Below are 21,890 nucleotides of genomic sequence, written 5' to 3'. Positions count from 1 at the left end.
AGAGAAAGTATGATGAGAGAGAAAGTGTGATTAGAGAAAATAAAGAGGGAGGGTGTGATGAGAGAGAATAAAGAGAGAGAAAGTGTGATGAGAGAAAATGAGGAGAGAGAGTATGCTAAGAGATATTGAGGAGAGAGAAAGTACGATGAGAGAAAACGTATGATGAAAAATAAGAAGAGTGTAATGGGAGAGAAAGTATGATGAAAGAGAATGAAGAGAGAGAAAATGAGGAGAGAGAGTATATGATGGGAGAGAATATAGAAAGAAAATGTTAGAGAATGTGCGATGAGAAGGAATGAGGAGAGAGAAAGTAGGTTGAGAGAGAAAGTGTGATGATAAAATAAGGAGAGAGAAAATATGAAGAGAGAGAACAAGGAGAGAGTGTGAAATTAAAAAATATTGAACAAATATACTAAAGAGTATTTTTATCTAAAACTTAATTCACATTTCTATTCCATTAAAACCCAAGGGAGGGGGTGAGTTTCATCCATACCCAAGTTTTTGGGTTTCATTCCAAAATCTTGATTCTATTCCCATCAACCAAACATAAGGTTTGAGAATGAATCCATTCCCTTATTCCCAAACTCATAAACCAAATGCCACCTAAAAATTCATAATTGTTCTATTTTCTCATGCTAGCAATGTGCAGCGGTCAAATAGGACCATTTTCTTCTCGAGACCTTTTACTTTTTTTTTTTTATGACGTGAGAGTTAGAATTAATTCTTGTTTATTTACTTTTATCCACGTGGGGAGGAAAGAATCATCTCTACTCGACGACAAAATTTATTTCGTACATGGCTTGGGCCTCCACTTTTCTTTTAATAAGGTTTTGGGTATGACTTTATATGGTTCTAATGAACCTATATTAGATTTTGGAAAATTAGCTAATCAATCATATCTTATGACTCATAAATTGGATTTGGTAAAAATACGTTAGGCCCATACAATAATATAACACAAGGGCAATGCTAGAATACCAACATTAAGCTACTGTAATAAACTCTCATAAAAAACTAATTTAATATCATATTTGATCTTAGTCAAAAAGTCGAAAAAAGTATACTTTCTAACATCGTCAGTCTAAGATATTTATAGAAGCTTCTCCACTCGCGGTGTTGTCAATACTAAAATATGAGACTACATAGAATTATGATAGTATATATTTTTTATATAAAATAATCTGAGAAAATTACTAATAAGTCTTAAAATTATTTTAAGTGTGAAAAAAATATTTACATAATTTTATTTGGTTTCATCAATTAGTTAGTTAAAAATTTAAATTCTTAATAAAATAATATAAAATTATTATTAATTTATTTTTCCTTCCATATTTTAAAATTGCTTATCTGTTTACTTTCATGATTCTTCCATAAAATAATATCCTAAGTTGATGAATGAATTATTATTATTTCGTTCAAGAATTTAAATTCTTTCCGCCGGCGCCTCGCAGTGCTATTGAAGTTTTATCTGTTTACTTTTCTTGAACGAAACTCAAACTGGCAGGATTTATTTTTTAATCGGCTACGATGTCGACAGCCAAGACCTGCTATTGAAATCTGAAACGAAGAAAAAAAAAAAGTAATTACACGGTTGACTCCTTTGAAAATCGAGTCTTTAAATCCAAAATTCGCAGCCTTGTTCTCCAAACAATGTTCTCTCTCTCCGAAATTCAAACAGAGAGAGAGAGAGAAAGAAATTTGATTGCCAAAGTGGTATCCAGTTGAAGAGCAGGAAGCATCAGCCATCCAAATAGCTTTGAATGCCTTGTGTTTGGAGTTCTATAGTCCATGAATCGAAAGTTCCTTCGTTTTTTTTTTATTGTTTTTGATTGGATTGTTTTCGTCGTTTATCCTCGTTGATCAGTTAGCTGCCGCTTGGTTGTTGAGGTTTGTTTTGCTCTGTTTCCTTTGCTCTACTTGAATCTTTCTTCAATGTATGCTTCTTCGATCAAAGAAAGGCAGATGATCTTCGTTAGGTTTTATCAATACTCCTCTATTGCATTGGTTTTTGGCAATTTAAGAAATTGTTTAATCCCTCTGTTCGATTGGTAATCCTTATCATGGATACTTCTCTCTTCCTGAAGAATATTGCTCTAGGGACTCCATTGCCCGAGTTTTGGATGGCCGCCGAAGGTAAAGAGAATCATGGATCCTCTAGCAATCTGGAGCCGGACGAAACGACCGCTAATTCTCCAGAGGAGCAACAAAACGAACGAGAGAGTCGGAAGGACAAGAAACAAGATCAGAACACGCTCACTGTGCCTCTCTACAAATTGTTCTCCTTCGCAGACTCCACAGATTACGTCTTGATGCTGTTGGGTTCGCTTGGTGCCGCAGGAAATGGACTTTCTCTACCCCTTATGACGGTGCTCTTTGGAAATTTGATCCAGTCCTTTGGCGGAGCTTCGAACGGACATGATACGCTTCATCGAGTCTCCAAGGTTTGTGCATGACGATCACCTTATTAGCATTCTATTCCACGATTTGCTCCTTAAAACTCAAGAAAGGTCGCAGGTTGGGATAGTATTTAATGGTTAGCAAAGTTATAAAAATACGTAACAGTTAAAAAAATGAAGTTTGTTGGAAAAAGAATATTTGATAGCCATGGATCTGATTGAATACAGGTAGCACTGGAATTTGTCTACCTAGCCATTGGAGCAGGCATTGCGTCTTTTCTTCGTACGAATACTTACTTCACTCTTACTTAGGTTTCATTTCTGAATTAAATTGTGTTAATGGTGGCTGAAAACACTGATTTCTCCTCAGAGGTGGCATGCTGGATGGCTACAGGGGAAAGGCAATCAGCCCGAATAAGGAACTTGTATCTTGAAACCATATTACGACAAGAAATTGCATTCTTTGACAAGGAAACAAATACAGGTGAAGTTATTGAGAGGATGTCTGGGGATACTGTTTTTATTCAAGATGCCATGGGCGAGAAGGTATAAACTTAAGTGCATATCTCTCTGTTTCAAGTAGGCTTGCCCTCATCTACTGAAACATCAATTATCCTATCTCGATGTGGTATTTTACAGGTTGGCAAATTTATTCAGCTAACATCAACTTTCTTTACTGGATTCATTGTTGCATTTGCACAAGGGTGGCTGCTGACCTTGGTCATGCTGTGCTCTATTCCCCCTCTGGTGATTACTGGTGGAATCATGGCCAATATCGTGGCCAAAATGGCATCACGCGGACAAGCAGCTTATGGAGAAGCTGCAACTGTTGTTCAACAAACCATTGGTTCAATTAGGACAGTAGGTTTTATTTTTTCTTTTTTTTTTTCCCTTTTTCCAGAGAGCACTTAAATGATATTCTCCAAATACTTCTTTTCTCACATTATCTGACCTTCCTATTCAGGTTGCTTCCTTTACTGGGGAAAAACTAGCAGTAAAGAAGTATGATAAGTCTTTAGTAAGGGCCTACAATGCCAGTGTTCAAGAAGGTCTGGTAGCTGGTTTAGGTCTTGGAACGCTCATGCTCTTCATGTTTTGTGGGTACTCCTTGGGAATATGGTATGGAGCAAAACTGATACTTCATAAGGGTTACACTGGTGGAAAGGTCATCAGCGTGATATTTGCAATCCAAGCAGGTGCCTTGTAAGTTCTTAATGGAAATTTATATAATTTCTTGTGTTTCGTAATTGTTAATGAAAGATATTGGTCACCAATGAAGGATCTATTGTAACACAAGGGACAAAAGTTCGTCTACCACCTTCTTTATGCTAATAAACTAATGTTGAATGTTACTTTCTGCATAGATACCATGATCTATAAAACTACAACACCTTTCCTACTATATGATATATGAAAAAGGCCTAAAACATAATCTAACATCTACCAATATATAGATAGCCAGAATGGAGGTATAATATAAGCTTAAATGTTTTGCAGATTTTACTGCATTAGTTTTATTGTTATTGATTCTGATAGTACATGAACAAACAGAAGAGTTTTAGCAAGAACCCTTTTAGATGAAGTAGCCAATGATTATGAATATCTTTGTAGTGTAAAAAAAGGCATTATAAACAATATTGGGACGCTGCAAGTCATGTTTTCGATAATAAGTTTTTTAACAAGGGAGAATGAAAATAAGAAAAGCTTTATTTATCATGTTATCCTTGTCAACCATAGGATTTATGATCAATAGGAGACATCTGTCTCTTACAAAATATACTAAGTTCAATTGAAACAGCAGAGAAATAAAAACAATCTATACCAGATACTGAATTGGTTCATTTTATATGGAACTATTTATTTTATTCTGCATCATCCTCCCCACTAGAAAGAACTTTACCACATCAAATGAAAATTGGAAGTAATTCATCAATGGATATAGATACTAGATTTCCAATCAAGAGAATTGTTTGGGGAAGCATGAACCTCGATATTACCAGTTCCAACATCTGAGGATCAAGTGACTTGTATTGCAGCAAAATTCCTGACCATATAAATTTTAACCTTCCCTGAGTTTAGGCAAGATGAATGGGTTCGTCCATCAGTTATTTCTGCTATACTGAGTGACATGACATGTTATGAATATGCTATAAGTTTTGGGTGTGAAATTTAACCATTTTTAGTTTTTTTTTTTCTTAACATTCTGTCTTCTTACAAACCTCAGCTACTCATTTTCAACTGTTCTCTCTTTTCCAAATAGTACAATCTGAAATTGTCCTTATTGATACCATTTTTCAGCTCATTAGGCCAGATAGCACCATGCATGACAGCTTTTGCAGCAGGACAAGCTGCTGCTTATAAGATGTTTGAGACAATCAACCGAAAGCCAGAAATTGATGCTTATGATCCCAAAGGAAGGAGGCTTGATGATATTCAAGGGGACATTGAATTTAAAGATGTTTATTTTAGTTATCCTGCCAGACCAGATGAACAAATCTTTCGTGGTTTCTCTCTAAGCATTCAGAAAGGAACAACTGTTGCATTGGTTGGTGAGAGTGGAAGTGGAAAATCAACAGTTGTTAGTTTGATAGAGAGATTTTATGATCCACAGGTTGGTGAAGTTCTCATTGATGGAATAAACCTCAAGGAACTTCAACTCAGTTGGATTAGAGGGAAAATTGGGCTTGTGAGTCAGGAACCAGTTCTTTTTGCCACTAGCATTAAACATAACATAGCTTATGGGAAAAATAATGCAACTGTTGAAGAAATCAGAGCAGCAACAGAGCTTGCAAATGCTGCTAAATTCATAGACAAATTGCCTCAGGTAAGCACATTGTTTCCAATTTATGAACTCAGCAAATAGATTATTTTTTGTACGCTTCACCCTGATTTGTGTAAAATTAGAGCCTATTTTTTTTTCTAAAAATGGAAGCGACAAATATTATATTCAGGGCCTTGACACTATGGTTGGCGAACACGGAACACAACTATCTGGAGGTCAAAAGCAAAGAGTTGCAATTGCCAGAGCAATTTTGAGAGATCCTCGAATTTTACTTTTGGATGAAGCTACGAGTGCATTGGATGCAGAGTCAGAAAGAATAGTGCAGGAAGCACTTGACAGGGTCATGGCAAATCGTACTACTGTTATTGTTGCTCATCGATTGAGCACTATTAGGAATGCTGATTCCATTGCTGTTATACATCGAGGATCAATTGTTGAAAAAGGTAACAAAATATGAATATATAGCAACCAATTCTGTCAAAAAAATGTGGATAATGTTGACTGAAGTTATATAGCTAAATGATGACACTTTTGTGATCTTCTTTGTAAGGTAATTTGTCAAAAGTTCAGTATTCAGTTTCCTTTGAATGCAGTTGTTTGGCTCACAAAAATGCTTTTGCTTTTTGTCTAGGTTCGCATGTTGAGCTACTAAAGAATCCTGCTGGAGCTTATAGCCAACTCATAAGGCTTCAAGAAGTGAACCAGGCCCAGGTTACTGCACACAAATCTGATTCAGAAAAATCTGATGGGGGGATATCTTCAGGTCAGTACTCGAGCAAGAAACTGTCCTTGAACCGCTCCATTAGCCGTGGATCATCAGGCAGACATAGCAGCCACTCATTTCAAGCTCCATTTGGTTTGGCCATGGGGTTTGATGCCCAAGATACATCTGACACTGTGGATCCTGAAAGTCCTATTGAACATTCAAAAGAAGTACCAGTCCTCCGCTTAGCATATCTTAATAGACCAGAGATTCCTATATTGATACTTGGTTTATTTGCTGCCATTGTTGATGGTGTCATATTTCCCCTGTTTTCAATATTCTTATCAAATGTAATCAACGCATTTTACCAGCCTCCACACAAGCTCAAGAAGGACTCCAACTTTTGGTCATTAATGTTTCTGATAGTTGGTGGGGTTTCTTTGTTTGCCATTTCAGCTAGAACATACTTCTTTGGTGTGGCAGGATCAAAATTGATTAGGAGGATTAGGCTAATGACATTTGAGAAAGTCGTTAGCATGGAAATAGAATGGTTTGATAATCCTGAGAACTCCAGTGGTGCAATTGGGGCAAGGCTATCAGCAGATGCAGCTGTAGTCAGGAGTCTTGTAGGAGATGCACTTGCATTGATCGTTCAGAACATCACAACATTGGTTGCTGGCTTGGCGATTGCTTTTATTGCCAATTGGCAACTTTCATTGATTGTCTTGGCTTTGGTACCTCTCTTGGGTGCCAATGGATACATACAGATGAAATTTATCAAGGGATTTAGTAAAGATGCAAAGGTATAGCTACATAATTACATATTTCTGCTTAGCATGGATTATTCATGGAAATTTATTTTCAACTAGGTTTCTACTTTCTAGTATCAGCTTTTAACTATCTTCACAAAACTTACAGTTTGACTTTGAATGGACTTTTATCTGATACCATTCAGTATCCTATTATTCATATTATGCATCTCATTTTTGTGTTTTCTCTATGCATGTCACAAGACTTATTGAAATTGTATACTACTACTACCTAAGAATTATGTTAGTGCAAAGAAACTCTTAAAAACTGACTACATATAGCATATGCACAGCTTGTTTTTGCACTGAAATGTGAAATGTCAGATCTACTGCAATAGTTATTTTTAAGATTCTACCTACTTCCATCAAAGATAGATTTTTGTATGGCGATGTCCAATGGATCTCTTATTTACTTCCACAAAGATAGTCTTGTGTAAGGAAATGACTGATAGACTCTTTTTACAGGATGTTAATCTTTTATCATGATTATCCAATTGAATAATTGTAGGTGATATACGAGGAAGCAAGTCAAGTTGCAAATGATGCTGTGGGAGGTATCAGAACAGTTGCTTCATTTTCTGCAGAAGAGAAAGTGATGGGAATATACAAGCAGAAATGTGAAGGCCCTGTGAGAAAAGGAATTAGGCAAGGGTTAATCAGTGGTACAGGATTTGGAGTTTCCTTCTTTTTGTTGTTTTGTGTATATGGAGCTAGTTTTTATGCTGGAGCACGACTGGTGGAGAGTGGAAAGACTACTTTTGACAAAGTATTTCAGGTATGTGACCTTAAGAAGCCTTTATTGCTTCTTTTTTGTTTCATCAAATTCATGAATGGTTCTGTTAGAAGTTTGATTTCTCAAAGTCTGAATTTATTTGGCCATCATTGAGATTCAGGATTAGAACCGTAACATGGATTGTTACAATGATCAAGATTCAAGAGGTACACATGAATCTAGCTGGATGCTTATACAAGTATAAAAAGTGAATAATCACAATATTTGAAGACATATAGTTTGAAACTAAATAAAATATAATTTATAATGCCAAATTTAAGAATTTGTAAAGATTCATCCAAAATAAAAGATTTATTGTTTTAGGTGAGGCAATTCTAATGCCTCTTGCTTAGAATAATACTTCTGTAGGATAATTGATAAAAAGTAAGATTTCCTTCATCTTGAATTATCCTAGTAGAGTCCAAGCCTAGTAGCATAAGTTTTGTTTATGTTCGTCCAATAGTAAAAAAAGTATATAAAGTAAATAAGTTTAAATACTAGTAAGTTTGGTTCGTTAATATTCATGAACAAAGTTCATAAACTCTATGAATAAACTTATTTATTAACCTATGTAAAATTTAATTATAAATTTATTTTATAATTTTTTATTCAAATACATTAACATATAATAATTTATAAATTTTTATAATCTTAAACTATTCAAAATATGTTAAAAATAAAAATAATATAATTTTCATATATTAGACAAATGTTTAACATAATTTTTAAGTGCTATAACACTATTAGTTGAACTCAATTAAAAGCTTGAGTTCGACTCAAGCTTGAGAAGATTTTTAATAAACAAACTTAAACATAGCCAAGTTTGGCTCTATTCATCAGTTTCACTCTTCAAAGGTATGATTTTGATACCATGTCATGCCGTGTTGGTATAGTTTCAATAATTATTAACTTCCAAATTTAAATCTAATAATTAGAAGTCATTTACATTAGTAATAGATTATATATTGTTACTAGCATCCCTTAAGTATAAAAAATATTCTTAATTGAGTAATATATGTAAAATAATCATACTTTTAATTAAATAGGGTATATCAATTGATTATATATATGCATCTATTATATATATAATTAGTTGATAACAATTAATTATATATATATAATATAGTTACTAATTAATTAACTTTATTGATTAATTGTTTTAATTAAATATATGTATCTATTATATACTAATCAATTGTACGGAGTAAAAGCCAACCTTATCCTTAAGGGAAAAACCCAAATTTCCCCATCCTATCAACCTCAATCCTAACCTGGTTATGCGATTTGTGAATCACAGTCCAAATTAAAATTGTGACAAGGTTCATGATTTAAGAAACCTCATTTGCAGATCTTACTTTACTTCTTGTCATGAATGTCCCTCTGCTCCTTTGATTTATCAAGCACCACCTGTTGTCATACTTGTCTCGACCTCCAACAATTCTTTATTACTTGTTGCATAGTATGTATTCTCCTATAAATTTCATGTCTGTTTATAGTTTCCTCTTCCCCTCCCTAAGACTAATACTATAAATTTTGATCATGCTGCCCTATAAAATGGAATGAGAAATTTTAGTCATGTCACTTTGCATAGTTTGAAATTTTAAACCATGGCATTATGAAATAAGAGAACTATTACATACACTATATAACTTAACATAATCCTAAACCCATAACACATTTAACTAAAGCTAGAGGAATATATTAATTATGTCTAGTTTGTTACCAAAAAAAAAAAAAATATCTCACAAAAAGTAAAATAAAACCAAGTAAGATATTTAATGATGTTTGTTGGGGAACTATTGTAGACAGTTAGGATTTTACTAGTAAATGTGCAAATACATAAGACTGTATGAGTAATTATAAGGTAATATATATAAATAAAGAAGAGAACATAGAAAAATAACCTTATACTTTTCCCTAAATGAACATGGTATCAAAGTAGCGGTTGCTCATATATTCTAGGTTCACCCTTTACACATGATCAAGTTTTCTCTTTGCTTTATTTTTATCCGTGCAAGATTAAGCATCTCTCTCATCAATTTCTTATGAGTGCCAATCCATTAGAGGTTTAAACTAGGTTGAGCAACCCATAACCTTGCTTAACTAGTACTAGGCATGACCCAATTTGACTAGGCCACGCCATGCACGACCCATAACACCTAGTAGGTTTAAGTTGAGCATTGAGGTTGCACTCATGGGCTTGGGTTAACCCAAGCTTGTCACAATCTACAAGATAAGTCTGATTTGATTTTTTATTTATAAATTAACAATAGTATTGTAAATATTAAATATTTTAAATAGTATTTAATAGAAAATGAATTTTAATAACATTTATTTTTTAACTCAATGTGATTTGATCCTTCTCCAGAATTTGCATTAGCTGGAGCTTCATGGACCGGACAATCCTTTTTAATTTTTAAAATATTTTATTAATAACAGTTTAAAATAAAAATATCAATATTAATATTAATATTTTTATTAATCAAATTTTCTAAAAAAATAATTTTTTTGTAAGTTTTATATTTTATAATTTTTAAAATTTAAATTATCGATAAGAGCCAATGACCAACACAAATATAGTTCGTTAAGGCCTATGCTTGTGTTGGGTGGGACAAAACTCTTTCTTAGGTTGTGCCCAACATGACCTATTTGGAGTTGTGCCAAGTGGGACATGACATATAAAAAATTGGGCCTAATGACTTGTGCCATGCTCGACAAAGAATGACCCATATACATCTCTACTATAAATTCATAGGTCTTGTGGTTATATGGAGAACAAGATGTTGGTGCAATTATGCTTTGGGTGGTCAGGTTTGCCCAACATGTTTCAATGTGTTTAGCAAAGGGTTATAAGTTAGATTTTGTTTGTTACTGATGTGTATGAAGTTTGTAGGGACTTGATAACATGCATATGAAGCTCGTAATGCAAGTTGAGCTGTGATGTTGATTTGGCACGATCAAGTTGCTTCAGCTTGAAGCTCAAGAGATCTGTTGAAGTTCAGAGAAGGATGATATGAAACTTTCAAGGGATCATAGGATGAGGATGTTAGTGCGATGAGCACTCTGAATCGCTAGAGGGGGAGGGGTGAATATAACACCTATAACATAAAGTTTTTTCTTTTGCTGAGCAAGGACATACATATTAGAATATAAATATAACTGAACAAACAAATGCAAGCATACCAAAGTGATACGTCAATTTACTTAGTTCATAACCCCTAGGTTGTTATGTCCAAATCCTATGCATACCGGGTCCACTATCTTTTTCCTCTTCGATGAAAGATTGAAGGTGGAGAAACCTCTTAATACAATGAGCAATTGCACAAGGAGATTAATAAGAAGTATGACAAAGAAAGTTAGAGAGCAAACACTAATTCAATAAGTTGTATTTTTGTGTTGTGTATTTTGTTCGAGCCTCCTGGTCCCTTTTATAACCTTCACCTTGAACGGTTGAGCTTGCTGGCAAGTCACCCATCCTTCAACCGGAAGGGATTCTAGTTGCTCGGATTATGATGACTCATTTTGCCGGCTTCATCTATGAATAGGTCTTGTTTATTTGATATTGTTGACTTGGAATCCTTCCAGTTGACTAGATCCCATTCCGATCACTTGCAACTTGATCAAAGTGGGTCTCAAACTGCTTTGTTCAAATCTGAGCTAGATCATGCTCTACATGCATTTTGATCAATTGGATCCATTTCCAATCGCCCGGATCTCCCATATCGATTGACTACAAATCTGCTCAACAAAGATAATATTTATCCGTGCATCGGTCAATCGTATGCACTTTCGGTCTCCTGGGACTCTGACTCTAGTCTACTATGACTAGGTCCTTCTAAGTTGAGTTCTACACTTCGCCCAAGTATAAGTTCACCCAGCTCATCTCACAGAGCTTATCTAAGCAGCCTTCCACTCGACTTCTCCTCCCTCGGATGCATTGAACTTTCTCAATCTCTCCTCATGTTGCCTTCTCGTTCCACCGGTGTGTTGCGCTCTTTCTCCAAGTCTCTTGTCCCTTGGATGGACTATGTCCGTCGACTCATTGCCCGTGCCATCCTTCTCACATGCTTGCCTCTTATGCACTTGGTACCTTTGTCTTCGATGCTTCTCATCCTTTCGGTCCCTTGGATGTTCCATACCACTCTTCTTTGTAATGCACGAACCTTGAGTCTTCGAGTATTCTTGTGTGTTCTTCTAAGTCCCTGCACACTAAGACACACTGTTAGGTAACAAGACACAACCTAACTTAAACCCGTTTTGCTCAAACATCAAAATCATGATCAAACCACTTGATGTACAAATAGAGAAGAGAGATGGATCAATAACTTTAATAGGAGTCACAAGAGGTGGACATCATAAGTGATAGTGAAGGATGACAAATGGAGTAACCTATGAACTTGGTGCATTTGAGGGACGATAATTTTACAAAAGGTAATTTCTTAGATGACGTAAGGCTGTAACAACTGTAAGACAATGAGTTGAGATAGATTGTGTGATTTGTAACCTTTGGATTCATGATTCAGGAGTCGATAGGTTTGGTCGAGAACCTTCGATAGGGAACATGAGTTTCTAGTTGTAGTTAAGTGTGAACTTGACCTTGAAGATTTGCAAGGGCTTATGAGGTGTTAGTTGAGTAAAATTGGAGATCGAGCATGCTAATATTTGTTTTAATTTACTAGAATGCTTAGTTGACTTATTGGTTGACTAGAATCTTATGCTTGAGGAAAGGCTTGCTCTCTGTTTGAATGGAATAGAATACCAGTAAAGTCAACTTATGAGACCATTAGAAATATAAGCTTGTTGTATTTAATAGTTGAATTGACTATAATAAGTGATTGTACAATGTACATGGTTTGAGTTGACTAGATACTTGTAGAGGGACTAGAGTTAAAAGTTGTTGACGGTAAACTTATGATGTTATCTAACTTAGTTGATGGGATGTAGATTGAGTTGACTAAATGCATACTTTGTCAACTAAATACTAGTCGTTGGCTAATAAAGTTTTCTTATCATGTTTCAGCTGACTTCTTGATGATTGAGTTGATTAATTCCAATCGTAAGCTATTTGAATGAGTTGTTACACCCTAATTACTATAAATAGAGGGGTAAAAGGACCTCAAACACAAGTATTTATTTCTTTGTTCATTCTAAGGTTTTATGGTGCTCGTGGCTATAATATCTTCTTTATAATATATTTTGTATAACGTCTCTAGGCCTCTCTCAAATGAATTTCTTTTTATAGTAGGAAATTTAAGTTTCATCCATCGAATAAATTGCTGTTATAGAGTAGATTCTAGGTATTCACCTCGTTATAAATCTAAGTTAGCAAAGTGATTTTTGTGTTTATATTGTTTTAATATTTCAGTTCTGCATACTTTAACTTGCCAATCTCTATGAACATAATTGAGAAAAATAAATATGAGTTTTTGGCCTTTCACTAATATATGCAAGAAAAAAATTTTTTGCCCTCCGAGAGCAGGATGCCATGGTTAGGCCCTTCAGTGATAGATTAGGAATCTGGAGTTCGAAACTCAGCTGGAGCGTATTACGGAGGATTTTCTCCCTAATGGGTAACAGACTCGAGAATGTTGGCTGTTAATATAAGCCTCCATGTGCATCTCTCTAATTTAACTTCCATGGCCTAGGCCGGCCACCCCAGGATTAGTTGAGCCAAAGGCTTAGATATCTAGTGCCAAGTAAAAAAAAATTATTTGTAGGTCAAGGTGCTATTCACCACTCTTAGCATTCTGGCATCACTACAATCATGGATCCTAACATAAACACTCTCCTTGTAAACAACTACTATTCTCTCTTCTTCGTAACTTTGTTTAGTGGGTCGACTTCACACTGTTCACACATGTTATTGTTTAAAACAGTCTATTTTCAATTTTGTCTCCTCTTCTTCGTTGAGCTCATCTATTGAGCAAGATTCACCTCTCTTATTTTCCCAAGCTTGTGAGTCTCCAATTTCTTAGAGTCAACTTACATGTGTATATGAGGGCTCAACACCTTGTTCTTCCTCCTCAAGTGGCAAAATGGAAGTTTTTTTGGCGTGTCTGCAATACCAATAACAATCTTCAATTAATTTTTTTTTCAGGATGTTGTAGTTTTTAGATTTTAGTTTCTTCGTCTATGATTCCGCATCTTCTAGCTTTGATAATTTTCAACTTCTTTGATTGCTAATTTTACACTCTTTCAATGATTCAATGGTGTCAATTCACTCTACTAATCATTCTTTCCCTTCAGTACCTCTGTACCCTTCAAATCTCTTGCAAATGATTCTAGCAGTTGTCTAAGTTGGAAGCTTTGTATAGGTAGTTGCAAAGGTAGTGGATCATAGACACTCTGTAAACTGTCAACAGCTTCATATGTTGCAATCTAAGAAGAAGAAAAAAAAAATCTCATAATAGTCTTCTTGGTAATATGCCCTATTGTGTTAGATCCAGCGATTGAAATGTCTTTTCATGCCGAGCGACACGGATGATTTTTATCGTTCCGCTGGGGAAGGGAAACCGGCACCCTACGTGTGCATGTTTTCGAGCGTGTGTCACGAGCGCAGGGCGCCCTGAATGCATACGCTTCTGGTGTCGCTAGAGGCGTTGCCAAATGCCTGAAGCATTGCGGGCGTCGGAGGCTTCACGACCTGACACTTTTGGTGGAGTCGGAAGTGTAGCGGGAAGCGTCGCCGGATGCTTCCAGTGCTGCCGGAGGTGTTGCCAGATGCCTTTAGCACCGCCGAAGGCATGTGGGGCGTCGAAGGCGTCGCAACACGCGTGTCCTGTGTAAAATTAATATTATAATTTAAATAATTCAAACAATTCTCACTTAAGTGTGATATTTTGAAGAGAATTTCATAAACCCTAATTAAATTATCTCAATAAAATATAAAAAATATATTTAAAAATTTTAAAAAATAATAAATTTTATTAAATGATATTCTGAAATTGTTTTTATCTTCTTAAATTTTATTTAAAAATTCTAAAATTTTTATAAAAATTCTAATAAATTAAATTTATATTCTGATTATTTGTATTTTTTATTTTTCCCCCTATTTTAATATTTAATTGATATTTTAATATTTTTTAATTTAAAATTTATATTATTTAAATTAATAATATATTAAATGAATAAATAGTTAATTTATATAATTACTATATATAAAATAGTATCTTTGTAATACTTTATATAATTATGATTATTTGATCTGGGTACAAGAACCAATGTCTCTATCTGATTCATGCCACTCCTTTTAGTAATAGCAGGGTAACATATTATGATGTATTAAGAATTATTGATTAATCAATATATAAAACTATATTTAATTATTTTTTCAAATAATATTAAGTTGTTTAATAGTGAAGAATTTATATAAAATCAATATAGAACTTATTTTTAAATTATACTTAATAAATATAATTATTTAATAATTACTATATATAAATAAAAATACCAAAACTGTATTGGCACAATACGATACGTTACCGAAATCGTATCGTTTCGATCTGAGAGCGAAATCTCGGCACGGGTTGAAATTTTAAACCTTGGCTAGATCTATAATCAGTCATGAGGAATATCTATGCTTCTTTCAGTGATAAACTACTTAGCATTGCACCATCTCAATGCGGCTTTCCTAGTTCATGTAGTCATTGCTTCTATGGTGCATGCTTTGGCTCAAAAACCTTGATTTTAGATTTAAAAATTTCTGATCATATATCTAGCAAAAAGCTGCCTTCTTTATGGTTGTACATCCATATCTCTCATCTTGCCAATGACACTCTAGCAGATTTGTCACTCTCATCAAAGAATGACATATCTGAATGGGCATTGCTCGAGTCATTACTACTTCATTTTATCATTTTTTTTTGTCTTTTATAAACCTTTTTTTTAAATACTTATCTGTGAGCAAACAAGTCAACGAGAGATTGAACATCTATATAAGTCACCAATTTATTATCTGTGAGTAAACTCATAATTTCTTTAAATTTATTGTATGCAAGTCAGGTCAGGGATTCATGCATCTACTTATAAACTTGAGTGTAGTGAGGAGACTAAGCTCCCAATCATTTTACTCCGAGAGAGGGCTTTTAGGAGAGACAATTAAAACTAGCATTGAAAGTGATAATGGATATGCTAGTAAAAAAATAATCTCATCTGAAAGGCAAAAAAAAAAAAAGGATGGTGAGATGGAAATTAGTAGTTAACCCAAATAGACGAGGAAAGAGGAAACATTAAAATGAATATTACTACATATTGATGCTTCATGATATTGTATCTTCATAAGAAGGAATCTTGTTTCTTGGGAGATTAAAAACAAAACATTACAGCTAGATCAAGTGCAAGGGCAAAGTATCGAGCCATAGCCTTAGCATTTCCATAGGTAAAATGAGCTACCAAGGGCATGATAAAGGAGACTCCTATTCGCCTTTAACATTTTCTTTGCCACCACCCAATTCAAAATTAAAGCATGCTACTCTTATTAATTTATGCCAATTAGATCTAGGGTTGAGACTGTCGTGGCATTACATGAGATGTTTACGCCTAGTAGATTGATACTTCTGCCCCTATAAGGGGAAACTCAACTAACTATGAATCCATTTGTATCAAGCACAATTCACTCGCAAAAGGGAATAACAAACACACATGGTTTGACTTATGCCTAATCTATGAATAATAAACCAAATTATATGATATGCGAGAAAAATTGTAGAAAAAGTTAAAACAAAAAATTGCATCTTGTGTATGAGAAACTCTCACCCTTCCTAGACTTTTATCTCACAAACAATGGAGAAACAAACAAAGACTTTACTTCATTCTCCTGGACCAGACATGAAATCCCTCTTCAAAATAATTTTCACATGTTATGCATCAAGTTTTTGTGTTTACTTGGACAGGATTAAGAGAGAAAAGAAATGAAATGAATTGAAATGATTGATTTCTCTTATTTACTGGAAGGAAATAAAGAAGAGGAAGGAATTCAATTCCATTTCTTTCTTCTATTTTATTACGAACCAAATTGGGTAGAATTGGACAGAATTGAAATTTACACATCTCATAAGCACTTATAAGTGAGTGTATTTCTCTCCTTTTGATTTTGTCTATGTGAGCAAAATAATACAAATGTTTTTTTTTCTTTTTACTAAATTATATTTTATTTCCTTTCAATTTCTTCTCTTTGAGTAAACAAAAATATTGTATATAGTAATCGATATAGACACATCTCTCGGATGTCTTTTAGAATCTCTACTAAAATTATGCAACTTGCTCTTGCTGTTGCCCATGTCCTATGCTCGTGCAAATTCATCTAATGAAAATTTAAATTCTTCCTTTGATAATCAACCCCAACTATTTGGAGTTGACTTGTTATTTATGCTTTGTCTTGCCCATCTTGCATTTAAATAGAGTTTAATAGCCACCTGGCATATATATTAATTTTTATATTTTTTGGCGAAGCCATGGAAAATGCCCTCCCACATGGAGGTATGCTCGATAGTTGATTTACCTGCTTGTATCTATCCATGGTGCCGACGATACTGGGCCGCTTGGGATGAGCGATATCACCTTTTGCAGCATAGATGTCAATATATCATAAAAAGTAGTTTTTTGTGAATTTGTTACAATTTTAAAATGCATGCTAGATTTAGCAATCAACACCTTTAACAAAATGGTTGTTTGCATTTATAGATTTTTTTATTATTATTACCTGTACAAACTCTGTTGAAATTGTGTTCGAATCTCCAAATTTCCTTTGAAGGTATTTTTTGCTCTTGCAATGGCAGCAGTTGGAATTTCTCAATCAAGTTCCTATGCTCCAGATTCTTCAAAAGCCAAATCTGCTTCTGCTTCAATTTTTGCTATTCTCGATCGGAAATCTAAAATAGAGCCAAGCAATGATTCTGGAATGACATTGGAAAATTTGAAAGGAAACATTGAGCTACAACATGTCAGCTTCCGTTACCCTACTCGTCCAGATATCCAGATTGTCCAGGATCTATGCCTGACAATCCCTTCTGGAAAGGTAAAATACTACTGGGCGTTGCTTCCCCATGAGCATACAAATGTTTTGCTGTGACTGTTGAGAGTAAATCTCTAAACCATGCCACAAAAACCAGGTTCTTAATCACTATATTAACAGTTGTTTCTAACTGAATTACTTATTATGTATGTCTTGAATTTTATCAATACATTAATGAAAAAAAAAGTTTAGAAACTATTTTGGCAAACTATTTGTTTTTAGTTCTTTTGTCAGTCATGCTTTCTTCTGTAATATTTCAATCTTCACTACTACCTAGTATCAAAATATTCTAGCTCACATATCTGATATGAAAACTGTTATTTGTCCTCAGACAGTCGCACTTGTAGGAGAGAGCGGTAGTGGGAAATCAACTGTTGTATCATTGTTGCAAAGATTTTATGATCCAGATTCAGGTGAAATACTGCTAGATGGCATCGAAATTAAAAAGTTACAACTGAGGTGGCTGAGACAGCAGATGGGCTTGGTGAGCCAAGAACCAGTTCTATTTAACGATACTATCCGAGCTAATATTGCTTATGGAAAGGAAGGAAATGTGACTGAAGCTGAGATCATAGCTGCAGCTGAGTTATCCAATGCCCACAAGTTCATTAGCAGTTTGCACAAGGTTAGATGCTATATCTGAGATTTAGCAACTTCCTAATTTAACAACTACAGAAACTTCTTTGGTTTGATTCTAATAACTCTTTCTTCATCTCCTAGCTAGTCATTTGCTAGAAAATGTTCCTCCACACTTGTGGCTTTTAGAATTCTTCTGGTCTTTATGAAAATTATCATGACATGCATAGACGACAATTTACCATTTCAGTCCAAAACTTACCTCCACCTGATACACAAATAACATGTTTTGCATCTTTCACCATCTAATTGCAGGGCTATGATACATTAGTTGGAGAACGAGGAGTCCATTTATCAGGCGGGCAAAAGCAACGTGTTGCGATTGGGCGTGCTATCGTGAAGAATCCAAAAATTCTGTTACTAGATGAAGCAACTAGTGCACTGGATGCTGAATCTGAAAGGGTGGTGCAAGATGCATTAGACCAAGTCATGGTTAATCGAACCACTATTGTCATAGCACATAGATTATCTACCATAAAGGGTGCGGATGTGATTGCTGTGGTTAAGAATGGAGTGATAGTAGAGAAAGGGAAGCATGAGACCTTATTGAGCATCAAGGGAGGCGCCTATGCCTCCCTTGTAGCACTTCACATGAGCGTGACACATTGACTTGCAGTTTTCCTTTTCATATTTATAACTCTGATCATTATGTTTTGAGGATCAAAATGTTAAATAAATAATTTTTTCAAATTTGCTACAACCATAAGAGGAGCAATTTTGATACAAACACTCAAATTCTACAACTAGAACATATTTCACTTCTCGATACAATTGCCCAATCTCCTTCATCTTTTGTTTTCTTTCTTTTCTAATGTCATTTTTCTTTTCTTTTCTTTTCTTGCATTAGGTTCAAGGATCTAAAAAAAAAGTTTATGCATGCAATATGATAACATGCTTTAGGTTCAAGGATCTAAAATGAAAGTTTATGCATGCAATATGATACCATACGTTATTCAAAGTCAATGGTGAGATCCGCTATGGAGCAGCAGTTCGGAGGTCAATCTCATAATCAATGTAAAGAGAACTTCACGGACGACTCATAGATTAGTGGCCACTCTTGGTTGAGCATTCAATGCACCATCCAATGAATCGGCTTACCTTCTATATAGGAGTGGATGCTCCAAGGCATCCATTGATTATGCTTTGTATCTTTCTCAAGAGATTTGCCCTTTAATAATACAAGTTTAAGTAATTAGTTAATTGAAATTGAAATAGATTTTTCATTGAGCTTGATAAATAAAGAACAAGCATAAATGCATAATTCCATGCAAGTTAAATTAATTTATATATTATATTTTAGCACCTTAGTGTAGGGTCGGAGAAAGCGCATAAGAGCCGTGAATAGCGCATGTTGTCTCTTTTTGCGTTTTATAAAACTAGTTTTATCTTTTCAAAGTAAGTCAACGGGATATAACACAAAATATAAGAACACGTTTTATTTTTTTTTACTTGGTTCACAGTATCTAGTTCAAATCTTGTAATCGTTGATCGCTTTTAACAAACAATCCATTAGTTGTCTCTTTCTCGAAGGAGAAAGGGACTTCATCTTTTAATTTTATAAAATTCGAGGAATGGTACCATATTTACCGTTCTTTTAAAATTAAAGTACAGAGACAAAAATAAAAAAGAACAATTACAATTATACCGACAAAGGATTCAAAGATTTGCACAGTTGTCGAAGCAACAACTTGCATTGTGTTTCGTGTTTTCGAAGCGAGTTGAGAGTAGAATTACTTGGAAGTTGATCATGAAGCCTTGGCTTGAGAGCTTTTTTATAGACCCGAATGGGTCTACCGATCCGCCTGATCGCTATTTCGATTGCCTTGGAAATTATATTTAGATTCGGTCGATCGATCTATCAATCCCCAATATTGATCTACCAATCTGACTGTCCTCCAATCCATTTTCGCCACATCAACTTGTCGATGAAGATCATCCACGTCAGTGTCGTGGTCCTTATCCTTGACTGGTCACTCTACCATGTCAGTTGACCAAATTTTATCTCATCACCAAATCAGTGGAACGACCCTTATCCTGTGCCACATCAAAAATTCAAAACTCTTCCAATCCACGTCGGATGTCACGTTAGCACATAGGAGGACCTGGTTGATGTTAGGATCCTTCGTACGGAGGCTAGAGGGGGGGTGTGAATAGCCGACCCCAAATCGTCGCGTTTCTACAAAACGTGTTAGCGCAGCGGAAAATAAACACAGAAACGAAAGGGAAAGAAGACAAACCTCAAACAAACCGATGTAACGAGGTTCAGAGATAAACTCCTACTCCTCGGCGTGTCCGTAAGGTAGACGAAGCCTATCAATCCGTCGGTGGATGAGTCCCCGGAGAACCGGCTAATAAATGCTCCTTGTGGGTGGAGAAACCTCGCCACAATACTTGTAACAACAAGAAAGGAGTACAAGGAAAGCAAGAAGCAAATACAAACAACAATATGAATGCAGCACTCGCTTGCCTTCTCTGTCGATCGGAGGCGATGAAGCAGCAACTTCACAACCCAAACGCAGCAGCTGATCGACGACTGGAAACTCACGCGAAGCTTCGGAAGCGAGCTCAACAAAGCTCAGAACCTCAGAGCACAGAAGCAGAAGCTTTAATCCAAGGCAGAAGAAGAAGAAGCTAGAAGCTCTCAGCCTCCTTTTATACCTGCGGAGAAAAAAGCACAGAAGAAATCTAGCCGTTGCGTCGCAACGGCTAGTGCCCTGATCGGTCTGTGGACCGATCGGAGCTCTGACCAGACCTTCTCTGATCGGTCTTGGGACCGATCGGGCCTCTGATCGGTCCCCGACCGATCAGCCCCTCTGCGCCCGCTCTGTTTGGCTTCGATCGACTCACGATCGGTCACGGACCGATCAATTATCACATATACTACGATGTGTTCTGATCGGTCACCGACCGATCAGAATATTCAGATCACCGGATCGATCACGGATCGATCCACTCATGGTTTTCGCCCAAACCAAGTCCAAACCAACATCCGGTCAATCTTGACCTGTTGGTACATTGCGCCTAGCATCCAGTCACTCCCTTGACCTGCTAGGACTCCCCGCTAAGTGTCCGGTCAATCCCTTTGACCCACTTAGACTTTTCTCTCCGTACCAAGTATCCGGTCACTCCTATGACCTACTTGGACTTCCCATCACCAGATGTCCGATCACCCTTGATCCATCTGGATTTTCCCTTGCCCGGCTTCACTCACCAGGACTTTCCCAGCTGCCTGGCTTCACTCACCAGGACTTTCTAACTGCCTGGCTTCACTCACTAGGACTTTCACTTTCACTTAGCTTCACTCGCTAGGATTTTCACCTGGCTTCACTTACCAGGACTTTCCACATCCGGTCCAGAGAACGAGCTACCGAGCCCTCTCTGACCACAGTCCGGAGAACGAGCTACCGAGCCCTCTCCGTCTTTCCATGTGCCAAGCTTCCATACTTGGACTTCTCCGTGCCAAGTCTCCATACTCGGACTTTTCTCATGCCAAGCTCCCTGCTTGGACTTTTCCGAGTCAGGTCACCTCACCTCGGGTCAACCAGGTCAACCTTGACCACGAGTTGCACCCACAATCTCCCAAGCTTGTATCCTTGTCAAACATCAAGATACAACTTTTCTGTTCACGTCAAACATCGTCATAACTCATCAAACATCAAAACATAACTCGAGTCAAGTCAACTCGAGTCTGGTCAACCAGGTCAACCTTGACCTAAGGTTGCACCAACAGTTGACACATTAGCTTTCGATCTACTGATTAGGCTGATCGATCTACTGATC

General features: G+C 35.9%; 1 protein-coding gene across 1 annotated transcript; it reads left to right on the top strand.

The window, feature by feature from the left end:
- The first annotated feature begins 1,709 nt into the window (after positions 1 to 1,709).
- Positions 1,710 to 18,719, top strand: LOC122051080 (ABC transporter B family member 11-like). Its single transcript, XM_042612028.1, has 12 exons — positions 1,710 to 2,441; positions 2,625 to 2,679; positions 2,767 to 2,942; positions 3,036 to 3,257; positions 3,361 to 3,599; positions 4,695 to 5,220; positions 5,348 to 5,621; positions 5,810 to 6,684; positions 7,199 to 7,465; positions 17,214 to 17,477; positions 17,806 to 18,099; positions 18,366 to 18,719. The coding sequence occupies exons 1-12, from the start codon at positions 2,061 to 2,063 to the stop codon at positions 18,717 to 18,719; spliced, it is 3,927 nt and encodes a 1,308-aa protein (XP_042467962.1). The 5' UTR covers positions 1,710 to 2,060.
- Positions 18,720 to 21,890: the final 3,171 nt, after the last annotated feature.

This window comes from Zingiber officinale, chromosome 3A, assembly GCF_018446385.1.
Source record: "Zingiber officinale cultivar Zhangliang chromosome 3A, Zo_v1.1, whole genome shotgun sequence".
Lineage (NCBI taxonomy): Eukaryota > Viridiplantae > Streptophyta > Magnoliopsida > Zingiberales > Zingiberaceae > Zingiber > Zingiber officinale.
The sequence above is the reverse complement of the archived record's forward strand: the minus strand, read 5'-3'. Positions and strand labels throughout refer to the sequence as shown.